At 33.2% G+C, this 25362-nt stretch overlaps 1 protein-coding gene across 2 annotated transcripts in view; it reads right to left on the reverse strand.

Annotated features, from left to right (window-relative positions):
- The window catches only part of LOC130895943 (protein diaphanous), a 145045-nt gene that overhangs the window by 118149 nt on the left and 1534 nt on the right, over window positions 1-25362 (reverse strand). The window contains exon 1 of one of the 2 annotated variants that reach the window (XM_057803604.1): window positions 11585-11870. The exons of the other annotated variant lie outside the window; for it this stretch is intronic. Coding sequence (XP_057659587.1) covers window positions 11585-11668 — 84 coding nt within the window. The 5' untranslated portion in view covers window positions 11669-11870. Of the gene's footprint in view, window positions 1-11584; window positions 11871-25362 lie in introns of those variants that run through there. 2 annotated transcript variants of the gene reach the window in all.

The following is a 25362-nucleotide window of genomic DNA, read 5'->3' on the forward strand; positions in this document are numbered from 1 at the left end:
AAATCCGCTTATATTAATACGGATTTGATGTTTACCTGGTTAAAAGAACATTTTGTTCCATGTAAACCAGACGGAAAAATTCTACTTTTACTGGATGGTCATGCCAGTCATTGTAATTCGGTAGAAATGCTGGAATATGCCGATGAACATAATGTTATTCTGTTTTGTCTACCTGGTCATACTACTCAGTTCCTTCAACCCTTGGACAGGTGTTTCTTTAAAAGCCTGAAAGCCTTTTGGAATAAAGCTTGCAATACATTTGTAAAAGCAAATCCTGGAAGGAAAATTTCTCGTATGCAATTTGGTCAATTGTTGTCGGAGGCGTGGTCAAAAGCAGCAACTGTTGATAACGCTGTGTCGGCTTTTAAATCTACAGGAATCTGCCCATTTAATCCTGGTGCTATACCAGAGTATGCCTACTTGGATTCTGAAGATGAAAAATTAGATCCCAATACTTCTGCAGGTTAGTGTAAATTTAGAGACCTCTCTTTAAACTAATTTTTTACCTTTTAGTTTACGCTACTGAATCTAATAATACCACTCAAACAAAAGACGATAAAATGCCCTCTACTTCAGCCTTAGAGTCAGAACCTGAACCTGAGCTGATAAATACCGATAAAAACACTCCCGAAACACTTCTTAACAAATTCTTTCCGGTGCCCAGCTCCTCATCAGCTAGCATTCAGAAAGTACGAAAGAAGGCAGAGCAAGTGGCAGCCGTTTTAACATCCCCAAGTCACATTGAAAAAAAAAAGATCTGCTTTTAAACAGAAGAAAGAAGAAGATCAGAGAAAAACATCAAAGACTCTGCATGAAAAAAAGAATAAAAGAAAAAATCAAAAAATTGAAGATGAATCAACAGACGATGATACTGATGCATTAGATGGGTTAGTGACTCAGTCTGATGATAGTCCGGACGAAGATGATGCAACAGAACGCCTTGGATGTTGTGAAAAATATAATGTGACCACGAAAGCCGATGATTGGATTCAATGTCTACACTGCCAGAGATGGTTTCACGAAAGTTGTTCGAAATATTTGAACCTATGTGACCTTTGTGGTAAAAACTTATCAAAGAAAAGGAAGTAGAAATACACATTTCTGTTGGGTCAACTCACCCTATATCCTTGGGCCAACTAGCCCATAGTATGTGGGAGAGTTGGCCCAGACAGTATTAAAGAGAAAAATTTTTTTTTTCATTACCTGTTTGCCTTTTCTTTAAAACTAGTTTATAATCTAATGTTTTATTGGTTCTTATATGTAATACATATTTTGCGTTTAAATATTCGTTTTGATTTTGATTTTATCTCATTTTAAAAAAATCGGAGCCAACTCTCCCGGACTTACCCTATACAAGCTCTGCAATGGCTTCAAAAGTGTTTTCCGGACTCTGCTCCATAGCAAAGAACCATTTGCTAAATTTAAATGTAGTGAACGTTCTGGTCGTCCAATTGAAGAGGTTACTCCAGAAAACATCAAGAAAGTTCACAAATTGGTTATAATTAATCGTGAATTAAAATTGCGTGAGGCAGCTAAGGCCGTAAAGATATCAGAAGGCAGTGTAATTATAATTTGTTTATAGTTATGCATAAACATTTGACCATTAGAAAGATTCTTTGAAAGTGGATGCTACGTTTACTCACAGTCGATCAAAAACAAAGTGTGTTCATGATTCAGAACAGTGTTCAGCCATGTTTACACGTAATAAATCAGATTTTTTATGTCGATATATGACAATGGATGAAACATGGATCCATCACTTCACTCCGAATTCAAAACGATCATCATCTAAGTGGACTACAGCCGGTAAACCATGTCCGAAATGTCTAATGGCACAACAGTCAGCTGGGAAGGTTATGGTGAGTATTTGGGGATGCGCATGGAATATTGTTCATCGATTATCTCCAAAAGGGAGAGACAATCAATATCGAATATTACATAGAGTTGTTAGATCGTTGGAATGCAAAAATTAAGGAAAAACGACCTCATATGTCGAAGAAAAAACCACTGTTTCACCAAAACAATGCACCGATTCACAAGTTGTTGGAAACTTTGATTAAATTGAACAAATTACACTTCGAATTGATTCCCTCATCCAACTTATAGTTCAGATTTGGCACCGAGTGACTACTAGCCTTTCGCTGATATCAAAAAAATGCCAGCCGGTAAGAAATTCAGCTCAAATGAAGAAGCAATTGTTAAAACTGAAGCCTATTTTGTGGAAAAATACAAATCCTTCTACAAGAACGACATTAAAAAGTTAGAGAAGCGTTGGAATTATTATATTGATCTTGAGAGAGATTACATTAATGAATAAAATCGAGTTTTGGCAAAAAATTTGTTTTTATTAGTCAGACGACTTTTGGAGTGATGTGTTAGCAGAACACTGGATGTTGGGAAATTTACAGAAGGACGCAACGGTTTTCTTAGCTAATTTTTCTAATCTACTCGTATCCATGACTAATATGAAGACATATACGCTGATGTCTTTAAAGAATAGTTCGAACAAATGATAGATCTTCTTCCTCAGAACTGTATAATATGAATGAATAATGCAGGTTACCACTCGAGACTTTTGGAAAAATTGCCCGCATTCAAGCGGTTAAAAAAATTTACAGAATTGACTAAATTTAAAGAGAAAATTTCAGGTTCTGTGTGAAAAGAAGATGGATTCATCTTCTAATTCTGATTTGGATTTGTAAGAAGGTGGTGAGTTTTTACATTAAAACTATCATTTATGAACATAGCGTTGTTTAAAAACCCATATAACTGTATAACTAAACTCATGGTCAAAAATGTTAATCTTTTGGGTTTCTTTTTTTTCTATCAAAGTTATATACGATATGTCCAGCTATTCCTAAAGAAGAGGCGTTTTTCTCTGAACTTATGTGCGAGACCTCGCATTGCCGTGGAGGAGAATGATTCATCTTCTGCGATTGGTTTCCCTGATTTTTTCACACAAATCTTGCAAATAAATTTTGGTGCATCATCCAGAATTGACCAATCTACGTTGCTCTAATATAACGGTTGCGATATGTCCAGCTATTCCTAAAGAAAAGGCGTTTTTCTTTGAGCTTATATGCGAGAACTAGCTTTGTCGTGGTGGAGAATTATTCGTCTTCTGCGATTGGTTTCCCTGATTTTTTCGCACAAATCTTGCAAACAAATGTTGGTGCATCATTCAGAATTGACCATTCTACGTTGCTCTAATGGAACGTTGGCGATATGTCCAGCTATTAATAAAGAAAAGGTGATTTTCTTTGAACTTATGTGCGAAAGCTCGCATTGTCGTGGTGGAGAATGATTTGTCTTCTGCGATTGGTTTCCCTGATTTTCTCGCACAAATCTTGCAAGCAAATGCTGAAGTACCAATCAGAATTCGAAGTGCTTCTTGTACGAATAACTTTTGTTAGATTTGACTCGTCTTGAAAGACAGATCAGTCGACTGTTTCGAGTTCATATGCATAGATCCATGATAAGTCGCCTGTCACGATCTTATAGACGTCTTTTGAAACCCCGCGATTGAATTTTTTAGCATTTCTTTGCACCAATGAACACGAGCGTTTTTGAGCGATTTACAAATTAAGCGGTATCCAACGAGAACAAATCTTTTTGACAGCTAAATGCTCTTGCAATATTGAATGTATGTGAGTGGAACTTATGCCTAAGTATGCCTCAATCTCACGGTATGTCACATGATGATCGTCGAAAGTCATAGGAAATCATCGCACAAAAATGTTCCCGATTTAATTTTTTGACCAAGATGAATTCAAGTGTCTGTAACCAACTAATCTTTTCCACTCAAGGACCGATAGTAGGCGAGTGATACATGAAAAGAAACTATCCCCAAAAATCACCCCAATCTCAGCCCTGCTTTTGAAAATTTTTCCTATAACAAAACATCACCATCACCAAAATGTTCCTATCTTATAAAATAAAATTAAAGCAAATAGGTTCTCTCTTTCACTAATAGAATCTACTAAAGTATGGTCGACGATTTCAGAGATGGTAGAACGATTTGCTTTCCAAGGCGGACACTATCACTTTCGCTGCGGGTGTCCTTACGGAAGTACGCCCTTCTGTAACTTTTCCCTTTAGATTCGAAAGGCTCGTAAGTGAAGGGAATTCACTTTTACAACTTCAGGTAGTGACATTTGCTTTCGTAGAGTGAGAGTCAGTGCCTGCTAGACATACGTTAAAGTATAAAAGCTGAAAATTTTTTTGCGTGTTCTCACTGGTGTAGGGAACAACGTTTGGGGGGTTACAAACCTTGAGTAACGGTGCCCTCGGTAGGTATGAGGTAATCAAAGTGCGCAGTACCTGAGTTCCCTCACGTTAAATTATAAAAGCTGAAATTTACACAGAGTGTTCAAATGACTATTCATTATTCAAAAGGCCAGACCTATCCGAAGGGTCTAACACTCCGCCTAAAATCCCTCCAAACGTAGTATAAGGTCAAAATTCTAAATGTCTTTTTGGGACACTGGGTTCAACAGACTTGACTCCGAAAGTTGAAGGTAGTGTTTCGAAAGAAAATTGTAGGAGCTAAATTGCAGTAAAAAAAGTTTATAATCATGGAAGAAAATGTAGATTGTGTATTTTATCATGAGAGTAGTGGAAATGTGATTTTATTTTTTGAACAAACATTGAAAAAGTGTAAAAGTATATTAAAATCACGACAAAAATATAAACTTTTATATAAAGATGTAGTTTTACCAAGTGGAGAGATGGAAGGTGGTTACCATAGAGAGTGCTACAAGACATTTACAGCACTGATGAAAAAATATTATGAAGATCCAGACGTGATTCCAACACCATCAACATCGACGGATGAATCTACCAGCTTTACTACACCAAGATTATCAGAAAAAACATTACAATCTGTAGAACAAGAGGCATTAACTTCAATGACACACGAGGTATTTGAGAATGTAAAACATCTTCTTAAAACCTTAGAAGAGATTCCTACAGAAAGTGATGCAAATATTGAAATTAGTTGTAAAACTTGCGTGTCCAACCCCTTCATGAATCTGAAACAGAATCATTGAAATCCTCAATAATAGATTTCGTTAAAGACCGAGAGGAACACAAAAATTTATACAAGAGATTAATAAATTATTTTGCTCCAAAAATATACTATCACACTGTATGTGACGCAGGAGCGTCGAAATTATCATCAAAGGGCATACAAGAAAATGTTATTGATAAAAGTCGATGTTTCTTTTTAACTTCCTTACATAGACATTACATTGAATTGTTAGAAACTGATCCGAAAGAAAATCCAGAAAAAAAAGATTCCACATTTACACTTCAGCATCTTCAAGACAAAATAATTCAACATTTTCATAATAAATATTAAATTTATAACCACACACAATAAAATATTAATATATAAAATTAAAACTGCAGGAATACTCTTAAATGCTGGCCTTTTGAATAATGACTTAGAATGGTCATTTGAACAATCTGTGTAAATTTCAGCTTTTATAATTTAACGTGAGAGAGCTCAGGAACCGCGCACCTTGATTAACTGATACCTACCGAAGGCACCGTTACTCAAGGTTTGTAACCCCCAAACATTGTTCCCTACACCAATGAGAGCACGCAAAAAAATTTTCATCTTTTATACTTTAACGTATGTCTGGCAGGCACTTATAAATTTGTTATAAGTCAGTATAATTTATTATACAATGGATATTTATTTCATGATTTAATATATTTAAACACTATGTATTCACTAAATTGTTGAGTTTTTGATGCAGATTTCGATTAACATCGAAGGATATTTTGTAAAAATCAGCGTTCGATATAGATTCTTGGGAGTGACCGGGTAATTTTTGCTTTTTATTTATCACATTTATTGTAGTAAAGTATTTTAATACATTTAGTTCTATAATTTAAAGAATGCATATTTCCTTTAAAAAAATAGAATAAATAACAATGTAAACAACTTGTTACGTTCTTTAATTTTCAATAATGTCCAACAAAATAATAATTTGAATCAATAATTATATATAATTAGTAATTGTTTCTAGTATTCATATAAAAATTGTCAACGATTTTGGAGTTTTCTTTTACAATAAATAAACATTAGATATAGGTGTAGCGGGTTTAGCATAAGCTGACCTAATGGGTGGCAAAGCAAGTGAAATCCCTCGCTTACGGGTTGTCCTTCCGAAAGGACACTTCCGGTTAATTTTTTTGTTGGATTACTATTAGAATCATTAAACATGATAAAAAATGTCTATATGAAATCAAAACTGCTATCTGGCATCAAGTCTCTAAACAGATGGATTTTCCATGAGCAGGAAAAATAAAAAGGCAGATTATTAAAAACGTGGATTACCTTGAATATAAAAATGTGATAAATTGGTGTTATTAATATTTTATAGCACCATAAAACAACATAATCAAAAAACAAACAATGTTAAAATGATAAAAAGGCGACAAGAATGTCCGTTATTCCTATAATTCAGATATGAAAAAAGCGTAGAGAAAAAGGAGAATTTTTAAAAGTCTACTCGCGGTAAAAATATTATTTATAAATATGGTAGAAAATAATCGTCCTTGGAATAAACCTCTTAAAAGGTAAAAATGAGCTTAAAAGATATTGGCAAACTGAGTTGGTGGTGCTTAAATTACTAATAAGCTTTTAATTATAACTCAAGCATCCTAATTTGGCCTTTGATTTTGAGAATTTTCAGATGCGCTGTGGCAAAACCCGTTAATTTACATCGAAACCTTATCAGATGTTACTGTTCCATACTGTCTTCCTAGATCAACAAAAATACTCACAAAAACTTCATACAACTAATGCTGACATAATGGTCGGTCCAGTAGAAGAAAATAACAAATAGTGAATACGTCATAATGAAGAATTTCCACAAGAACATAGACGTGATCAAGTACATAATGAATGAAAGTCGAAATTGAAATGATTGGGCTACGCCAGAGAAGATGTCGGTCTTTTTGAAATAGACAATTAGTGGAGAGCCGCCAGCGAAGCAGCCAAGATCCAATAATGGATTTTATTATTGATTATAAGTGTTATGTCTAAGAAATTCATTTTGTTGTTGTTTTCAATTTCTAACGTGAATTGGGTACTTGGGGGTTGAATCTATTAAAGTTATCAAGAAATGTATTACATTTGTTACTAGAGATTACCTCTAAACAGTCGTCAACGTATCTTTTGAATAACACTACCTCAATATCCATATCATCCAGTATCTTCTCTTCTACACATTCCATAACAATTTGCGCTAGACTTGAGGAAATTGGAGATCCCATTGTACATCCGTTTAGTTGTTGGAAAAAGTTGTCCTTATTTTAAAAATAATTATTAGTTTGTATAAGCGTAATACCTACCAAAAATTCGTAATTCGCTGTTTCGCATTTAAATATTATCCTCTGATTTTGTCTCTAGGGTAAGTGAATCTCTTGCGGATTTGTGCTTGAAAAGTATGCAACCACAAGGGTTGAGAAATCAGAAATTATAATGTAAGATAAACTCTGAATAAAATTGTAAATGGTCAAATTTAAAGCTATTCAGTAATTTATGAAAGAAAAAGCAGCACAAATGAAACCAAGAATATCATAGTTTCAATTTAAGAGACGGTGCCACGGTGGCACCCCATGCAGAACCTTGTGGTTGCATACTTTTCAAGCACAAATCCGCAAGAGATTCACTTACCCTAGAGACAAAATCAGAGGATAATATTTAAATGCGAAACAGCGAATTACGAATTTTTGGTAGGTATTACGCTTATACAAACTAATAATTATTTTCAAAATAAGGACAACTTTTTCCAACAACTAAACGGATGTACAATGGGATCTCCAATTTCCTCAAGTCTAGCGCAAATTGTTATGGAATGTGTAGAAGAGAAGATACTGGATGATATGGATATTGATGTAGTGTTATTCAAAAGATACGTTCATGACTGTTTAGAGGTAATCTCTAGTAACAAATGTAATACATTTCTTGATAACTTTAATAGATTCAACCACCAAGTATCCAATTCACTTTAGAAATTGAAAACAACAACAAAATGAATTTCTTAGACATTACACTTATTAAAATCAATAATAAAATAAAAACTAAATATTATACAAAAGAAACATGGTCTGGAAGATATCTTAATTCTAACTCATGCAATCCCAAATCACAAAAAAACAACGTCGTTATAGGATTAACAGATAGAGCATTATAATTAACTTCTCCAGAATATCACCGCGAAGTAATAAAAAACTCAAAAATACTTTGAAGAATAATCAATATACAGAAAATCAAATTAATAGAATCAACCGGCAACGCACATCATCCAACTACATAAATAAATTCAAGAAAAGAAAAAGATACATATATAGCACTCCCCTATACAAAACTACTATCAGAAATATTGAAATACATTTTATCGAAACAACATCAATATAAGTTATAGATCTCACAACACGTTATCGACTCTATTCACTACACTAAAAAACAAAACTAAAGACAATAAGAAATCAAATATATATTCCATACCATGTTGAATAGTCCTAAAAATTATATAGGAATGACTACACAATACGTGGAGAACAGAATAAAGGGTCACAAATACACCAAAAATGCATCGACTGTTCTACACAAACATGAAAAAAATTAACATGAATTTGATTCTAAGAAAACAAAAATCTTAGCTCAATACACGAACTACCAAAAAAAGGGTTAAGAGGTAAGCAGATTTACGAAGATATGCTTAATACCCTTGGTTATCAATGTCCTTCGTATGCGACAGTGAAAAATTGGACTGCAAGCTTCAAAAGAAGTATATTTTCCATTGAAGATGATGACCGATCGGGAAGGCCAGTTTCTGTGTCAGTCTCTGAAAATATCGATGCAGTTCATGACATGATTTTATCAGAGCGTCGAATTGGGCTAAAATGGATATCTGAAGCACTAAATATTTCATACGAACGCGTTCATCTTATAGTCCCCAAATGTTTGAATGTTGACCAAAAGCGAGCAAGGGTAGAAGCATCGCATTAGACCTGTGTTCGATTTGAAAATGATGTAGACTTCTTAAACCGAATTGTTACTATGGATGAGGCTTGGGTACATATCTACGATCCATAACAAAGCAACAATCGATGGAATGGTTCTCCAAGACCTAAGAAGTTTCGTGTCGAAAAATCTGCTGGAAAAGCTCTTGCTTCAGTTTTTTAGGATTGCCATGGATTAATCATGATTGATCTTTTGGATAAGGGTAGAAGATTACTTTTCGACATTACTGACCACTATATGGGAAAAAATTGGAGAGAAAAGACGCGAAAAGCTATCCAAAGTTGTTTTGTTTTTGCAGGACAACGCCCTTGCACACAAATCTCATGTTGCCATGCAAAAAATTCGTGATTTAGGGTTTGAATTACTAGAAAACCCCCCTTATTCACCAGATTTGGCTCCGTCCAACTATCATCTCTCACCTCAACTGAAAAAAAGTTTAATAGGTCGTAAATTTTCTTCCGACGAGGAGGTAATAAATGCTGGTTTGCAGAGCAAGAAGAAACATTTTTTTTTAAAGGTCTGGAGATGTTGCAGGTTCGCTGTAATAAATGTATCCAATTAAGAGGAGAATATGTTGATTAATGAAATATTTTGACATTGAAATTTTGTTTGATTCTGTAGTAGGCTGAGCATTTTTCAATATATCCTCGTATCTAACATAAAAATGTGTTATTTCATCGAAGTTTGATTATTTCATCCAAATAACCTACGAAACCAAGATATTAGAAAAAAATACAATTTATATATATATATATATATATATATATATATATATATTTGGAATAAAGACCTGTCAAAAAGACAAGAACAAAGCTAGATGACGCTGACAAGAACCAGTTAAGAAACATAAGTTTAAACTATCATGAAACTGTAAGAAAATCCATCAATTTTTTTGCGAAGAATTCAATTATGATGCTTCGACAGTAATGAGCAGGTTTTAGATGAAAAAAAAAATGAAAATTCTATAGACAAGTATTGGTGAAATGTGATTAAATCCAAAATTCTCCAAAGTATTTTTGTTTTTGATTCTAAGATAGGAGTATGTATATGCAGGTCAAAGGATACTTGGAGCAGACTTGGTGATAGTTTGGGGATATTTTGGAGGAAAGGCGACTGGAGACCTGGTTTGTAACAGTAGTGTTATTTCATTGTTGTTTTTTTCCTGTGTATTTGACAATCAGTTTGCTAATCAACATTGATTCAAGATTGAGTCGTTTTTAAAAAAACAAGGATTTGGAGAATCTTCGAAAAAGCGCTGAAGGCCGCGGAATTTTTCCAAGCAGTGAATTGTCTCTACGAGTAGTTCCTACAGAAGAGCAGAAGACACGCCAATTTCGGGAGTAATTCCTTAATAAAGAACTAAATCTTTTTCCTAGGAAAATTATGAAGAAGAGATATTTTCTGTCCAGTTAGAGATGGTTTTTAAAATATGATCGAAGATTTAGAGTTAATGCTGAATCAAATTTATAATGAGGACGAGAGCTGCGGCTTTTTTGGCGTTTATTATCGAAAATGACCTTGATCGACGACACACGTGCACGGGATTAATAAATGTGAATACTTCTTTAGTGAAAACGAGATTGAGAGAAGGGCTTTTGGGAAGGGCGACTGTGAAGAAACTCCTTTTAAGACGTCAAAATAAAATTAAGAGGTTGCAGTGGGTTAAAATGGACGCAAGAAGAGTGAGAGAGAGTTTTAGGGAGTGATGAATCAAAGTTTGAGGTTTTTGAGTCTAAGAGAATAGTATTTGTACACAGGTTAAAAAAAAAGAACGGATGTTAGATCCATCTGTAATCCCGACTGTAAAATACGACGGAGACTCGGTAAGGGTTTGGGGATGTTTTGGAGGAAAAGCAACTAGAGACCTGGAGAAAATTGAAGGAATTTTGAAGAAGTCTATAAAAAAATATTAAAGGTTGTGATAGACAGAAAATTTATCTTTCAGCATGACAACGATCCCAAGCATTCTTCTAAGATGTGCAAAAAGTATTTGAATTAAATGAGAAGGAAGAATTTAGTGAAAATAGTGATTTGGCCGTCACAGTCGCCTGATCTAAACTCGACTGAGTTGTTGTGGGACAAATTGGACAGGGATATCAGAAAGTAATGTCCTAATTCTTTGAAATATCCTGAAAAACGAACGGAACCTAATAGACGATGATTATTTGTGGAAATTGTTGCAGAGACGAGACGAAAATGATGCATCGAAATAATGAAAGCAAGAAGTTACATCGATGAATCAAAAATATAAATATGTCACAGACTGTAGTTTTATTATTTATGTTATATATATATATATATATATATATATATATATATATATATATATATATATATATATATATATATATATGTTTTTATTTGTTGTGCATCACGCAAAATATGGGTAATTAAAAACTTTTGATCGTAATATTTAGTGCCGTATTAACTCTCACAAACGATAAATAAAATAAATTTATCATAGAATTTGCAGTACGCTAATTGGGTCATATTGTATAATTACATAAATTCCGTAATATTTTTGAATGTCGTAACGCTTACCTCGCTTACAGTTTTATTCCTTTTTTTGCTGAAAGACATACGAATAGTCTTTTTACCGGATTTTTCACTTTTCTTCGTATTCATTTCCGTTAAATATTCTTATAACACCGTTACCAGATCATAAGACAAAACAGTGCGAGCCCAACGTTTTATCGCACATTCATTTGGAATGATAAGATAACTAATCCTATCTATAGGTACGATTAAAAATAAGTCCACATTTAAGCACTTTCCTAGTAAATAGTGTTATCGATAGAATTAGAAAACCCCACAATATTGTAGACTATTTAAAGTGAGTTTAAAACAGTTTCATGTGATAATTTGCTCAATATTAATTTGAAATATCAAAAAAATGATAACAAAAATTTTTCCATCAAAAATATATACTTAAGTTGGAACCATATGGAAAACTTTTTTATTAGTGGTTCTATGGAGAAAAGTTATTCTTGGTAATAAGTCCTGCTTGGTTTAAAAGTTAAAATGCTACCATCAGATATCAATTTTTTAAAGCATTATACGAAGTTTGTTAAATAATTTGAATTTTGTACAAGAGTATCTTTATCTTTCACAATTGAGAAAATATTATATAGTAAAGTTGTTTTGAATCAAAAGTTAGATTCAAATACGAGGATGTATTGATATCTAGTTAGCCTAGACCAGTTCCATGCATAAACAATATATTGCGTTACCATAGCAACGAACAATAACTTACTAGAAGTGTCAGTGTAAAGTTTGACGTCAAAAAAGTAAACCAGAGTTACGCAATAAATTAAAAGAAAAAAGATGTCCACCGAAATTGTGAAAAACGAAAAATTGGAGTATCGAGCCATCATCAAGTACCTGTATTTAAAAGGTAAGCAGATTTACGAAGATATGCTTAATACCCTTGGTGATCAATGTCCTTTGTATGCGATAGTGAAAAATTGGACTGCAAGCTTCAAAAGAAGTAAATTTTCCATTGAAGATGATGACCGATCGGGAAGGCTAGTTTCTGTGTCAGTCCCCAAAAATATCGATGCAGTTCATGACATGATATTGGGCTAAAACGGATATCTGAAACACTGAATATTTCATACGAATGCGTTCATCATATAGTTCAAGTCAATTTGGACATGAGAACAATTGATGCAAAATGCATCCCCAAACACCTCTGCACACAAATCTCATGTTGCCATGCAAAAAATTCCTCATTTAGAATTTGAATTACTAGAACACCCCCCTTATTCACCAGATTTGGCTCCGTCCGACTATCATCTCTTTCCTCAACTGAAAAAAGTATAAAAGGTCATAAATTTTCTTCCAACTAGGAGGGAATAAAAATTGTGGAGGTCTGGTTTTCTGAGCAAGAAGAAACATTTTTTTGAAAGGCCTAGAAACATTGCAGGTTCGCTGTAATGAATGTATCCAATTGAGAGGAGAATATGTTGAGAAATAAAATATTTTGGCATTGAAATTTTGTTTGGTTCTATATCAGGCTAAGAATTTTTCAAAACATCCTCGTATAGGCGTAGCAGGGGCATATTGTAGAGAGGAGTTGTGGAAGTTAAGAATCGATAATTTAGAGTATTTAAATTCAGCTTGTGAAATTAGATTACACGAAAACAAAAAAGCTAAGAACGTTCACTGTAACGGGAGAATTTGATGAGATACAGGGTGTTTCTATATTTGACCGACAACGCTCTACCACAGAGAGATCTCAATAAATGAATCATTTTGATATATGTAGGAATACGAACCCTTAATCAAAAATTTGCCATAAATCAAGAACGCCTTTAAATTTTTCTTTCAGATTTGGTTACCAATATGCTTCTTAATAAATAATATTTTGACATAAACAAACATTGGAAAAATTTAACCAGTGGCGCGCTGTCAGGATTAGTTGTCACTTTTATCCTCCTATTTTTTACGCCACTGGAGCAAATTTTTTTTTAATTTGTTTTAAATTGCCTGATTATTTTTTAGTTAAAAAACTTATAACCTTTTATGGAGTTAAAATTAACGGTATTGTAGAAATTTGCCTCTAAACAAAAGTCTGCAGGTAATTAAATACTACTCAATATTTCTAAATTATAATCTAGTAGGCACGTGTCATATTTTTTCATTCTACTATATGGAAAGTTTTAAAAGAACAACTGTTACATCCATACAAATTGGCATTGGAAGCATTAGAACCTATAGATTTTCAGGTGCGTATGGAATTTTCAAACTGGTATTTATAAAAGTGTCGTGAAAATCGAAATTTTTTAAAATATGTGTTGTATACAGATGAGGCTATATTTACTAGGGAAGAAATTTTCAACTCTAGAAATAGTCACGTTTCGGAAGAAGAAAATCAGTACTTTGTTCGTGAAAGGGGATTTTAGCATAAATATTCGGTTAATGTGTGGGTGAGTATCGTTGGAGATTGCTTAATCGGGCCTTACATTTTACCAAATAAATTAAATAGAGCAATTTATACGCGCTTTCTGGAAGAAATGTTGTATGAATTGTAGAAGAATGTACCGTTAAATATTAGACAACACATGTGGTTTCAACGCGGTGTAATAAGTGAATTGAAGTAAGCGACCAACAGTTTAAACAATTGAGATTATGAATAATTTTTATTTGTTTTGAACTATTTACGCTTAATCATTATTCGAAATTAAATGAATAATTAATTAGTTTGTGAATTACTTACGTGCTTGCAGACTTTTGTTTTCATTTTAGCTCCATAAAATGTTATTAGTTTTTTAACTAAAAATAATCAGGCAATTTAAAACAAGATTAAAAAAAGAATTTGCTCCAGTGGCGTGTACTTATCACTGGTCACTTCAACTTTTTATATCTCCCTTATTTTTGGGAGTCCCAAAGTAAACGGGATTTTCAAGGCATATCCTTCAGCAATTGATATATACAGCTGGCAAGTGCCGTCAAAAGTGTTTCCATTTGTTATTCAAGGCTGAAATAATTTTGTTTTATAAATAATGTAATTTTACTGATTTTTTATATTTTTCACAGGATTATTTCTACAAGCAGAGTTTGTTCCAAGATTCAGTAGGTCAAAATTGAACAAATGAACTATAACATTCATTTCCACATAGTCTTTGGCCAATTCGAGCACATTTTTCTAAACACGTTTAATTTGCTCATTTTTCTGATCGATGTCTTTGCAAATGACGTAAAAATCCCTAAGACCCAGCTCTTTCAGGATATGCGATAAGAAATTTTTCATTCATCTTTTTTAACACTTTCCGGAAATTTTCCAAAACATATGAAAATTCTTTTGATAAGGCTGGTAAATCTATCTTATTGACTATATTACATCACTCAATTTCATGTGACTGACACACAGATGGCGTTGCCATTGTCAAATCCATATGACGTTTATAAAGTACCAACTTTCAAAAGACCATGTATAAAATTCCATAACATTTCGATTAGTCAGAAAAAAGTGAAGCTATTCAAGAGCAGCTACTTTTGTTATTTTCAAAACAATTTCGTGTGTTAATTTATCATCGCTTCTTGATAAAAAAAATACTGTACAAGCTCAGCAATGGATTCAAAAGTGTTATACGGACTCTGCTCCATCGAAAAGAACCATTTGTTATTGGTTTGAGAATTTAAACGTAGTCGTAAAGACACCGATGATGGTGAACGTTCTGGTCGTCCAATCTAGGTGGTTAATTCAGAAAATATCGAAAAGTCCACAAATTAGTTATATGTAATCGTAAATTGAAATTACATGAGATAGCTGAGGTCGTGAGGTTATCAAAAAGCAGTGTGTTCACAAGTATGCTTGAATATTTGATCATGAGAAAGCTTTTTTCAAAGTGGATGCCGCGTTTACTCGCAGTCGATCAAAAACAACAACGTGTTGTTGGCCACGTTTACACGTAATGAATCAGATTCTTTGCGTCGATATGTGACAATGGGTGAAACATGGATCCTTCACTTCACTGCGGAATCAAAACGATCATCATCTGAGTGGACCTTAGCCATAGCCACGTCCGAGGTGTCCAAAAGCACAACAGCCAGCTAGGAAGTTTATGGCTTCAGTATTTTGGGATGTCCATGGAATATTGCTCATCATCGTTGCTTTAAAACTTGATCGATTTCGTGCTATTTTCACTAAAGATCAGGAAACAAATTGAATAACTCTGTATTTTTTAGCTTACTCGAGAAGAGTTCAAAAATTCTTAAGTCACCTACGCATAAGAAATTATTTAAACCACCCGAAAAACTGGGGCAAGTACGAAACAACTAGAGAAGATTGTTTATCGCGATTTATCTCTTCGCGATCAAATATTCCTCGGAACTCCAGTAGCCTTGAAGATTTTATCCTAAAATATTATATTAATGTATCTTACAAGCTCAGTATAAGGCCCTATTTTGTTTCTTCTGTTTATAAACGACATCGCCTATCTACACATAGGTGGCAAAATATGTCTATTTGCAGACAGACGATACTAGTTTCTCTTGGAGCAACCCCGATCTCACAGCACTCCATAGGACCATATCTAGTGTCCTAATCACCCTCAAATCATGGTGCGATTCTAATCTTTTCTCTCTCAACATTTCTAAAACCATAGTTTTATCATATAAAAATACATTGCAGCCTTTTCTATTAAGTAACAAAACCATTGTCGTCGTTGAATTTGTAAAATTTTTAGGGCTTGTTGTGAACAATTCCTTGAAATGGGGGTACATATTGCCACATTATCTTTAAAATTGAGTTCCTCCTGCTTTGCCCTGAGATCAGTTTCCAAAGAACTGAACTTATCCACCTCCTTAAAAGTCTATTATGCCCTTATTGAGTCGCATCTCCGATATGCCCTTCCTTTCTGGGGTTCGTGTGGTGCGACTAAATTTGAGCGAATCTTCAAACTACAAAAGAGAGCTGTTAGATATTTACTTCTTTAAAAAATTAAAAATTCTGATTTTTCCTTCCTTATTCATCTTTGAATTCGTTTGCCAAATTCGTAAGTATGCTTCCCCAATTTCAAAAAGATCGTTGCACGGCTATCCACTTAGGAACGCGGAGCGCGACCTTTACTTATCTACTCCACATTCAGAATTAGTCAAGTGTTCAATATTTTACAATGCAAAAAAATGCACAATCACTTGCCAATTGAAATCAAATCGATATCATCTTTTCCCGCATTCCGCAATAATTTGAGGGCATATTTACTGGAAAGTGCCTTCTACTCTGTAAACCACTTCTATTTTAATAATAATATTTATTTCCGGACATGCTGCATCCTGGTTCAATTTTTGCTTCTTCCGTCACTATTATAGTATTTGTGCAGCAGCTGTTTGAAACGTAGCAACGTATAAATCTCAAATATCTCGTTAAATTGAAAAAAACTCCGACTGAGTGCTATGAATTATTGACCTATGGGGACAATTCTCTATCACGTGCGCGTGTTTTAAAGTGGTGTAAGCGGTTTAGTGAGGGCCAAGAGAGCACTGAAGATGATCAACGCACAGATCGCCCTGAGACTCCTTTAACTCCGGAAAAAGTGACCAAAATCAACCAAATTGTGCGTGCAGATTGTCGAATGAGTATTCGGATGATTGTCGAGGCTGTAAACGTCGATAAAGGAACGGTTAGAAAAATTTTAAACGCGGAATTATACATGACAAAAGTCTGTGCGAAGTTGGTGTCAAAAAATCTGACTCCTGACCAAAAGCTCTTGCGTCAATGGGTAGGCTCAGATTTCCTTGAAAGGTTAGAAAAAGATCTGCTTTGAAAGGGACCCTATTTGAGTTGATGGAAGCGGTAAAGCAAAAAACGGCAGAACTCCTAAAGAAGCTCACCAAAGAAGACTTCCAGCACTGCTTTGATCAGTGGAAAAAACGTATGGAAAGTTGTGTGGCGAGGGGAGGGGAGTATATTGAAGGGGAGCATTCGAATGTAGAATAATTTTTATAATAAAACCCTTTTTCATAACCAGTCTCGTTATTCAATAGCCTCGTGTACTAATTATTACCTATAATTTTGTTACTCATTGTTGTTTTATTTTATTCTGTATACTGAAATTTTATTTTATTCGTATCTTTATTCAGTTTGTTTCTAGGTTTTACAATCTTTTGTCTACAAATTGTAATAATTTTTTGAAAATAAAACATTTCTCTCTCTAGATTGTTTGACATATAAGAAACTGATATATCTACAACCACTAATAAGCAGCCTAAAGTGTTATCTGTAAAAGGAAAGAAACAGCTGGGGATAATTACCGACGCACAATGTGGTCAATTAACAACTGTCATAGGTTGCTGGATTGCCATTGGTTCATTTTTCCCACCATTATCAAGTTACACAAGAAAAAAGATACAAGACTTGATGGTGCGCCTACCAGTACTCAAAAAATCTATAATCCAGATGGTTGGATTCCAAATGAGGTATGCCTAAATTGGAGGCATTCCTTTGTAGATTATGTTCAGCCTACTAAACAGAAAAATATACTGATAATATTGGACAACCATGAGAGCTATACGCTGGTTTGGAATATTGAATTTTGATATGCAAAATTCTCACCCAATACGCATTTTTGTAACAGAGCCTGAATATTCCTAAATTAACATCATGGCATCATTTAGATATGCAGTTGTGAGCAAAACTTTCCTTATTTTTTAGAATAGAGCTCACTGGTAAAAAGGGGGTTACTAAGCATTATTCAGCCTAGTGCTGGTAATTTTTTACCTTGGGATTGTATCACTCAAAAAAATTTATATGTAAATAACATTTGATTCACAAAATATATTGAGATATACAGGTTGTTCCGGGACTTGATGCAAAAAATTCTGGAGTGAGTAGATGACGTGAAAATAATGCAGTGACATAAAAAATAAAATTTCATACGATATCTCGTTTCTGAGTTGTAGGCCTTTAAAGCTGCGAATCCGTTACTTTCACAGGGACAACCTATGCAATCTAAGGATAGCAAAAATGAATTTTCTGTTTAACTCAATAAAATTAAAGATTTAGGAGATATGTAGATAGGAGGAAATGGGAGTGCTCTATAGTGCACGAACCAAATGTCTCTGCGAATATTGAGAGGAATATCACATAACATGGGTGGGAAATCATTTTGTATTATTGCTGTTCATTTAAGTTTTTATCAAAAAATATAGACCTATAAATTATTACTCACTATTCTTACCACACACAATAACACAATACTTTTCCAACAAATGTATTATCAAATCGTTGTTTATCTAGAAACCATCGACCGTAGGCCAGTCTTGCTGGATACTCCTCTACTTCCATGGCATGCACTTTCTGGATGCGAAAGGAGTAAAGAAGTTGCTCCTGAAGAATCCTATGAATAGTTGTCGTTGACACGTTTAATTTTAGTGACATTTTGCGTGCGCTGTTTTTGGAAATGAAAAATTATTATTAATCTCTTTCAAGTTTTTCCTTATGTCAGTAATATGGTCTTCCACAGTATGTAGTACAAATGTTTATTTAATCATTAGTTCTCCAACAAATGTTTGATTTTATTTTTATGATAATTTTCTTCAAAATGTCTCTTTCCTTGGCATGTACAACGATCTAAAAATCTACATATCTTATAAACACCTTCTGGCCTTCAGATAGTAATGTAGAATTATTCATTCCGTCAAACATGAGGAGTCGAATGAAAATTTTTTTTTATGTGGCAGCGTTATTTTCACGTCATCTACTCATTTGAATTTTTTGCATTAAGTCCTGTATTGTAGATTTTTAACATTGTTCCATTGAAAAAAATACTTGGCATTAATTTACCATAAATTATTTTAACTGAAAAAAGCTCCCCAGAAAACACCCGTTAATAAATTTTTGTAAAAATTTTACCATTAGGTTCTGATATACATGTTCGCTCAGCTTATCGTGGTTTATCCTGAACAGTACCTACCATCCAATATGGCAATAATTCAATTAAGCTAATCTGTTTTAGCAAAAGTAAACAAGGGAATATTGTAGAGATATTAAACATTGTTCCACATCCAAATAAATGATAATGTAATAAAATCATCAATCTTATTTTCATATTATATGTAAAATTTCCACAATGTGAAATTATATTTTATTCAATTTCATACGAATATAAACTTTTGAATGATAATATAAACTCGAATGTCGAACTGTCGAATATGACATAAACATAACCTTAATTTGCTTTATTTTTTTCCATAAAAGTTTGTTATTGCTGAAAATGCATAAATAATCTATCATACTTCCAAATTGAAAAAAAAAAAGAAAAAAACGCAGTAAAAGAGAATAAATGCATACTGGTCAACTCGAATACCGTGTAGGCACTCCTCTACTTATCACTGCATTCATGTGTCGCGGCATGCTTGATATCAAAAGGTTCAACAAAAGCTATGACTTCGAATCCTCTTTTTGAGATAGTCCCTTAGATGTTCTATAGGATTCATATCTGGCAACTCTAATAAAGGGATATTGACAACATATAAGGAATCAATAACCTGTCTAACCATGTGGGGATGAGCGTTTATCTGCATTATGAAAAATTAGAGCAAAAAGCGTTACATGTTCAACAATAATGTTGCCTAAGTAATATTGGTACCAATTCCATATGAGCATGAAACCAAATTATTCCACAAAACATTTTAGAGCCACCACCAAAAGGCACTTTAGGAGAGATATTACAGCTGGCAAACATTTCTCCTTGCGTTTGCCAGACAAGCTCACGTCCAACTGGAGCTTTAAGGCTAACTCTAGTTTCATCTGAGTATAGAACTTGTTTCCAATCAGTGATGGTCCAATTCTGATGTAGATTTGCAAAATTTAATCACTGAATTTTGTGTTCTCTGGTAAGCCAGGGTTTTTTGGCTGGTCTTCTGTTGCTTAACCCTTCTTCATGTAAACATCTTCTAACCGCTCGAGACCATATATCGAACATCTGATAATTAATTTTTTAGCAGATTACTGGTAACTCTCCTAACGTTGTCTCAAAAAACGATCATCAATTTGATTAGTGCAATGTTTTCGCCTTTGTCCTGGTCTTTGATAGTACGAATTCGTTTCATTAGGCTCTTTTATTTAATATAGATGTTGAGGTAACCTTTCAGGACTAGAGGTGGGCAAAATAATCGATTAATCGAAAAATAATCGGGTGATCGATTAATCGATATATATTTTTAAAAATAATCGGTAATCGATTAATCAAAAATAATCAATTTATCCAAGATTGATTCTTTTTCATAATTTTCACACTTTTGTACTTTTTTGTGGTCCTGTAACCTGCAACTCAATTCTCTGTTCTGTAGGTATACTGGACCCAAAACTTGACATCATCAACTTGTTTTTTTTTCTTTGTAGAAATTTTTCTATTAAGAATAAAATCCTCTCTCTGAGAAATGAATAATAAGAAATATTTCTATTGTTTAGTTTTATTTTGATGGGAATGAAATCACAATGTTATTTTTCAACTTTATAGCTGCCGTAATCAAGAAATATTTGTTTTGAGTTTTCGATCTCTTTGACCAACATTGTATTAAATGGATCACAATTATTGATTATATTAATAAATTACATAAAATTAAGTAAGAGCACACTCCCTTTTAATTATTCGCTTTAACCAAATACAAATACCTACATATTGATAATAATAAGGTATATAACATTTAAACTTATTTTGTTAACTAGGTACAAAAATTATTTTTAAAAAGCTCTTTACAAATGGCATTTACCTTAAAAAATAGAAAATATTATTTTCTTTGATGTTAGATAGTGTCCAGCGGCCCGCGTCTTTCTAAGTTTTTTATTTTATTTAATATAGGTATCCGCGAAAGATGAAACCTTTGCGGCCTAGTGCCGCATATATAGTTTTGCTGCTGCATTTTTTTTGGATCACAGGACAGAAAATATTGGATCATTTGCTTTATTAGAACCGTTTGGATATGACGCTTTGGCACTTTTGGCAGTGTACATCATAAAAGAGTTTTGATATTTCACATAACATTTGATTTTTTAATTCGACCTATCCTATCACTGTGCTTTCTGATTGATTGTTTAAAGTGTGCAAAGAAAAAATCAAGGTAAGTTTCTAAGCACAACTAAATTACTAATTTGTTATTATGATTATTACTATTATTAATTTTTATGATTATGATTATTACTAATTCCATCAAAGAGGTTCCAGGTTTGTGTGCCAATTATTTTCTAGTTTTTGTTACAGATAATCAATTATACAAACAATTCACTTAAAATTTTTGTAAGTCACCTATTTTTTTAACAAGTTAATTAAAATTACTATAATCTTTTTTTAAACAGAGTTCGGCAAAAGTCCGGGACCGGATGCTGTGAATGAAGTGCAGATGCAGCATTTTTTGTCTGAATTATGCTTTTTTTAGGAATATGGAAGAAAATAGAGGAAGAAGCTTACTTTGGCATTACTTCAATAAATCTGGAACTGGAGACACCTCAGTTTGTAGAAAATGTAAAAAAAACATTAAGTCATGTGGTAACACTACCAATTTAAGGAATTACTTGAAGGCAAAGCATCCTCTTTACGGTGAGATGCAAAATATTCATCGAACAGATAAATCTGCGAGTACTGAAATAAGCGATGATGAATCAAGTACAAACTACTCATCTTATTATTGTATTAATGGTACAAGGATATAGTGCGTTTTTTGGAACGAAGTTCCTCATCGCTCGTTACGCTCTAGGCATTTACCGAATGCGAGCTAGACCAAAAAAGTGTCGGTCGACACCCGAAAACGACACTTTTGCAGTTAGTTGAACAATCCATTGGAAATTTTGCATAAATGGTCAGTTCAGATTGATTTTGAGCAAAATCCCTCATGAGAAAGAAAACAAAAATAAGGGATGATTTTGATTTTTTCGCCCAATAAATTATTTCTGAGGTAAAATTAAAAAATAATTGCTGAGCATATAAACAAAGAATACTTATATTAAAAAGGAGATGTTTGAACCATCTATATATCTCTACATTATTTCATATATGAGCTACTCTAACTAATTATGGATAATAAATCAGGTATAAACCGGTATAAAATAAAATCACTAATAAATGCTTTTGTTTTTAGAATGTCGAGTTATAAAGAGGAAATGGAGGATCTTTTGTCGCCAAGCAATATCGTGATCCAAACTACTGATGTAGACGAAATATCAGTAGTATCAACAAAATCGACTTCTTGTTCATCACAGATACCTCCATTAATACAAGTCCCTTCAACTTCCAAACAAGCGTCCATAAAAAGCTTTACGATGACAAAAAAGTTACAAACCAAAACCGACATGGCTTTGGCTTTTTTCGTAGGTACAGAAATGATGCCTTATAATATAGTAGAAAAAGACGATTTCAAAAAATTTGTACAAGTTTTAAATGGAAGCTATAAACTACCCAGCAGAAACACATTGTCACAAAAGTTAATGCCTAATTTGTACAATGAAACGCGCCGAGTTATTGAAGCCATTTTAAAACAAGCCAAATTTATATCTTGTACCACCGATAGCTGGACTTCCATTGCAAACAGGTCGCCCTTAATGCCATTTTGTAGACGAAAATTATCAGTTAGTAAGCGTTTGTTTGGGCTGTTATGAAATGGATGAAAATCATGCTGCTGAAAACTTATGTAATATAAATCTTATTTTAAACGAGTGGAGTATTGAAGAAAAAGCAAATACATCATTTACCACAGATTACGGAAGTAATGTATAAAAAGCTATTAAGGATATGGAAATAGCCCATATATGTTGTTTTGGACATGCAATTAATATTGCAGTAAATAAATGTTTTGAAAATGAAAAAGTAAGCGAAACTATAGGTAAAATTAAAAAAATTCAGAATATTTTTGCACATAGTTGGAAAGCTGTTAGAGATTTAAAAATAATTCAGAAAAAATACAACACTAAGAAAACAAAAATGCCTTCCTTTTTTAAAACGCGATGGTGATCTCTTTTAAATTTATTCAAGATAATTGTTCAACAAGTAAATCTCTTACATTTTTTACAAACCTAAAATAATAGAAATTACAAAAAGCTGATACTAAACGCTGAGGATTTGAAATCCTGAATGTTATCCTGAAGTATTGGAAGTATGGAATTACTAACTCCAATTCAAAACATTTCAGAAACTCTGTCTGGAAAAAATTATGTAACAGGATCTACCATTCTACCTATTTCTTTGGAATTAGGTAAAACATTGGTAGATGAATACGATGAAACTGAAATTGATGAAGACATGTAGAACTAAAAAGGGAAATAGCTTCATTAGTTTTAAACACACTTAAAAACAGATATGAAAGCAACGAAAAAACTCATAAACTATTGCAGAATGCCACCTTCATGGACCCACGTTTTAAAAGATCCTTTTTTAGTTCTGCAGAAAACCAGATAATTGAAGATATAATATTACAACTTAGTAGCGAATTAGAAATAATTCCAGTTTCTGAGAATAGAGCTGCGTCATCAGGAAAAAAGAAAAGCGGACTTTCATCAATTTTTAAATCTATGAAAACTGTTGATGGTAGTAATGCTGTGAGTTTAAATGTAAAAATTAAATCGAACAATATATGAATATTGTCATTGATGTTGAAGAAGATCCACTGATATGGTAGAAATATAACGCACATGTATTTCCTTTTCTTTCCCAATGTGCAACAAAGTTTCTCTGTATTCAAGCTTCCAGTGTTCCATCTGAGCGAGTATTTAGCAAAGGAGGCCAAATAGTAACTAACCTAAGAGCGTCACTAACTGGAGATCATATTGACCAGCTTGTTTTCTCAACTATGAATAAGACGTTTGTTAACATTCCTAAAAATTTATAATAAACATCTTTCAAGATAATAATTTTTTGTTTTGCTTTTAGTTACAAGCCTAAATCTAAGACTAAAGAGTTTATTTTGAAACAAGCCCATGCTAGTGACAAATTATCACTTTTAATTAACAATATACAAAAGAGATTGTTGTGTAAGGTGGAGCTTGTGGACAACATCCTGTGAGAATTTGGTTATATAAAATACAATGTTTCTTGCCTATTTTCATTCTCAAAAATGCATAATGGTTTTGGTACAGTTTAATTGAATTTAAAAGAGAGTTTTTAAGTGGCTTTATTACAAAGTAAATGACTGAAATAGTTATTTGTATGCTTAGACCGCGAAATACCTTTTTAATATACCAAAAGAACAGTTATCGCCGAGACCGCTTGCGGCCGAAGCAAGATAATCTTGAGGTCGTTAAAAAGTTTCGCGGCTATGACATACACACTATTTTTCGTACAATCGTTAAAATAATCAAATAATATAATAATCAATATCAGAATCTTACTTTCAAATATCTTCTGTAGGTTCATTATTTGGTTTGTTTTTATTGGGAATCAAACCATAATGTCTTCTGTATGTTCCTAGTGGTATACTCGCTCTTTATCTTGTTTTTTTGTAGGAATCAGACCACCATCGTTCTTTTGAAACTTTATTTCCGATTTTCGAATAATCGAAAATTGATTATTTTCGATTAATCGATTATTTCCGATTTATCGATTATTTTGGATTGATCGACTATTTTCGATTAATCGAAAATAATCGATTATATTTTTTGATAATTGCCTACCATATTCAGGACTGGAGGTATAAAGGCAAAAACTCACTAACAACACGCCACCCCACGCCATGCCATCATTCAAAATTCTCAGATGTAACTGATGCACATTAAGACATGTGAATGCCTATCTCTTTCCTTTGTATACCAGTTTATGGTTTTATCTCATTTTCGAAATGCAACAATAGTTGTTAATGGAAAAAGTGCAGTAATATGATTTCTTATA

Source organism: Diorhabda carinulata, chromosome 6, assembly GCF_026250575.1.
Source record: "Diorhabda carinulata isolate Delta chromosome 6, icDioCari1.1, whole genome shotgun sequence".
NCBI lineage: Eukaryota > Metazoa > Arthropoda > Insecta > Coleoptera > Chrysomelidae > Diorhabda > Diorhabda carinulata.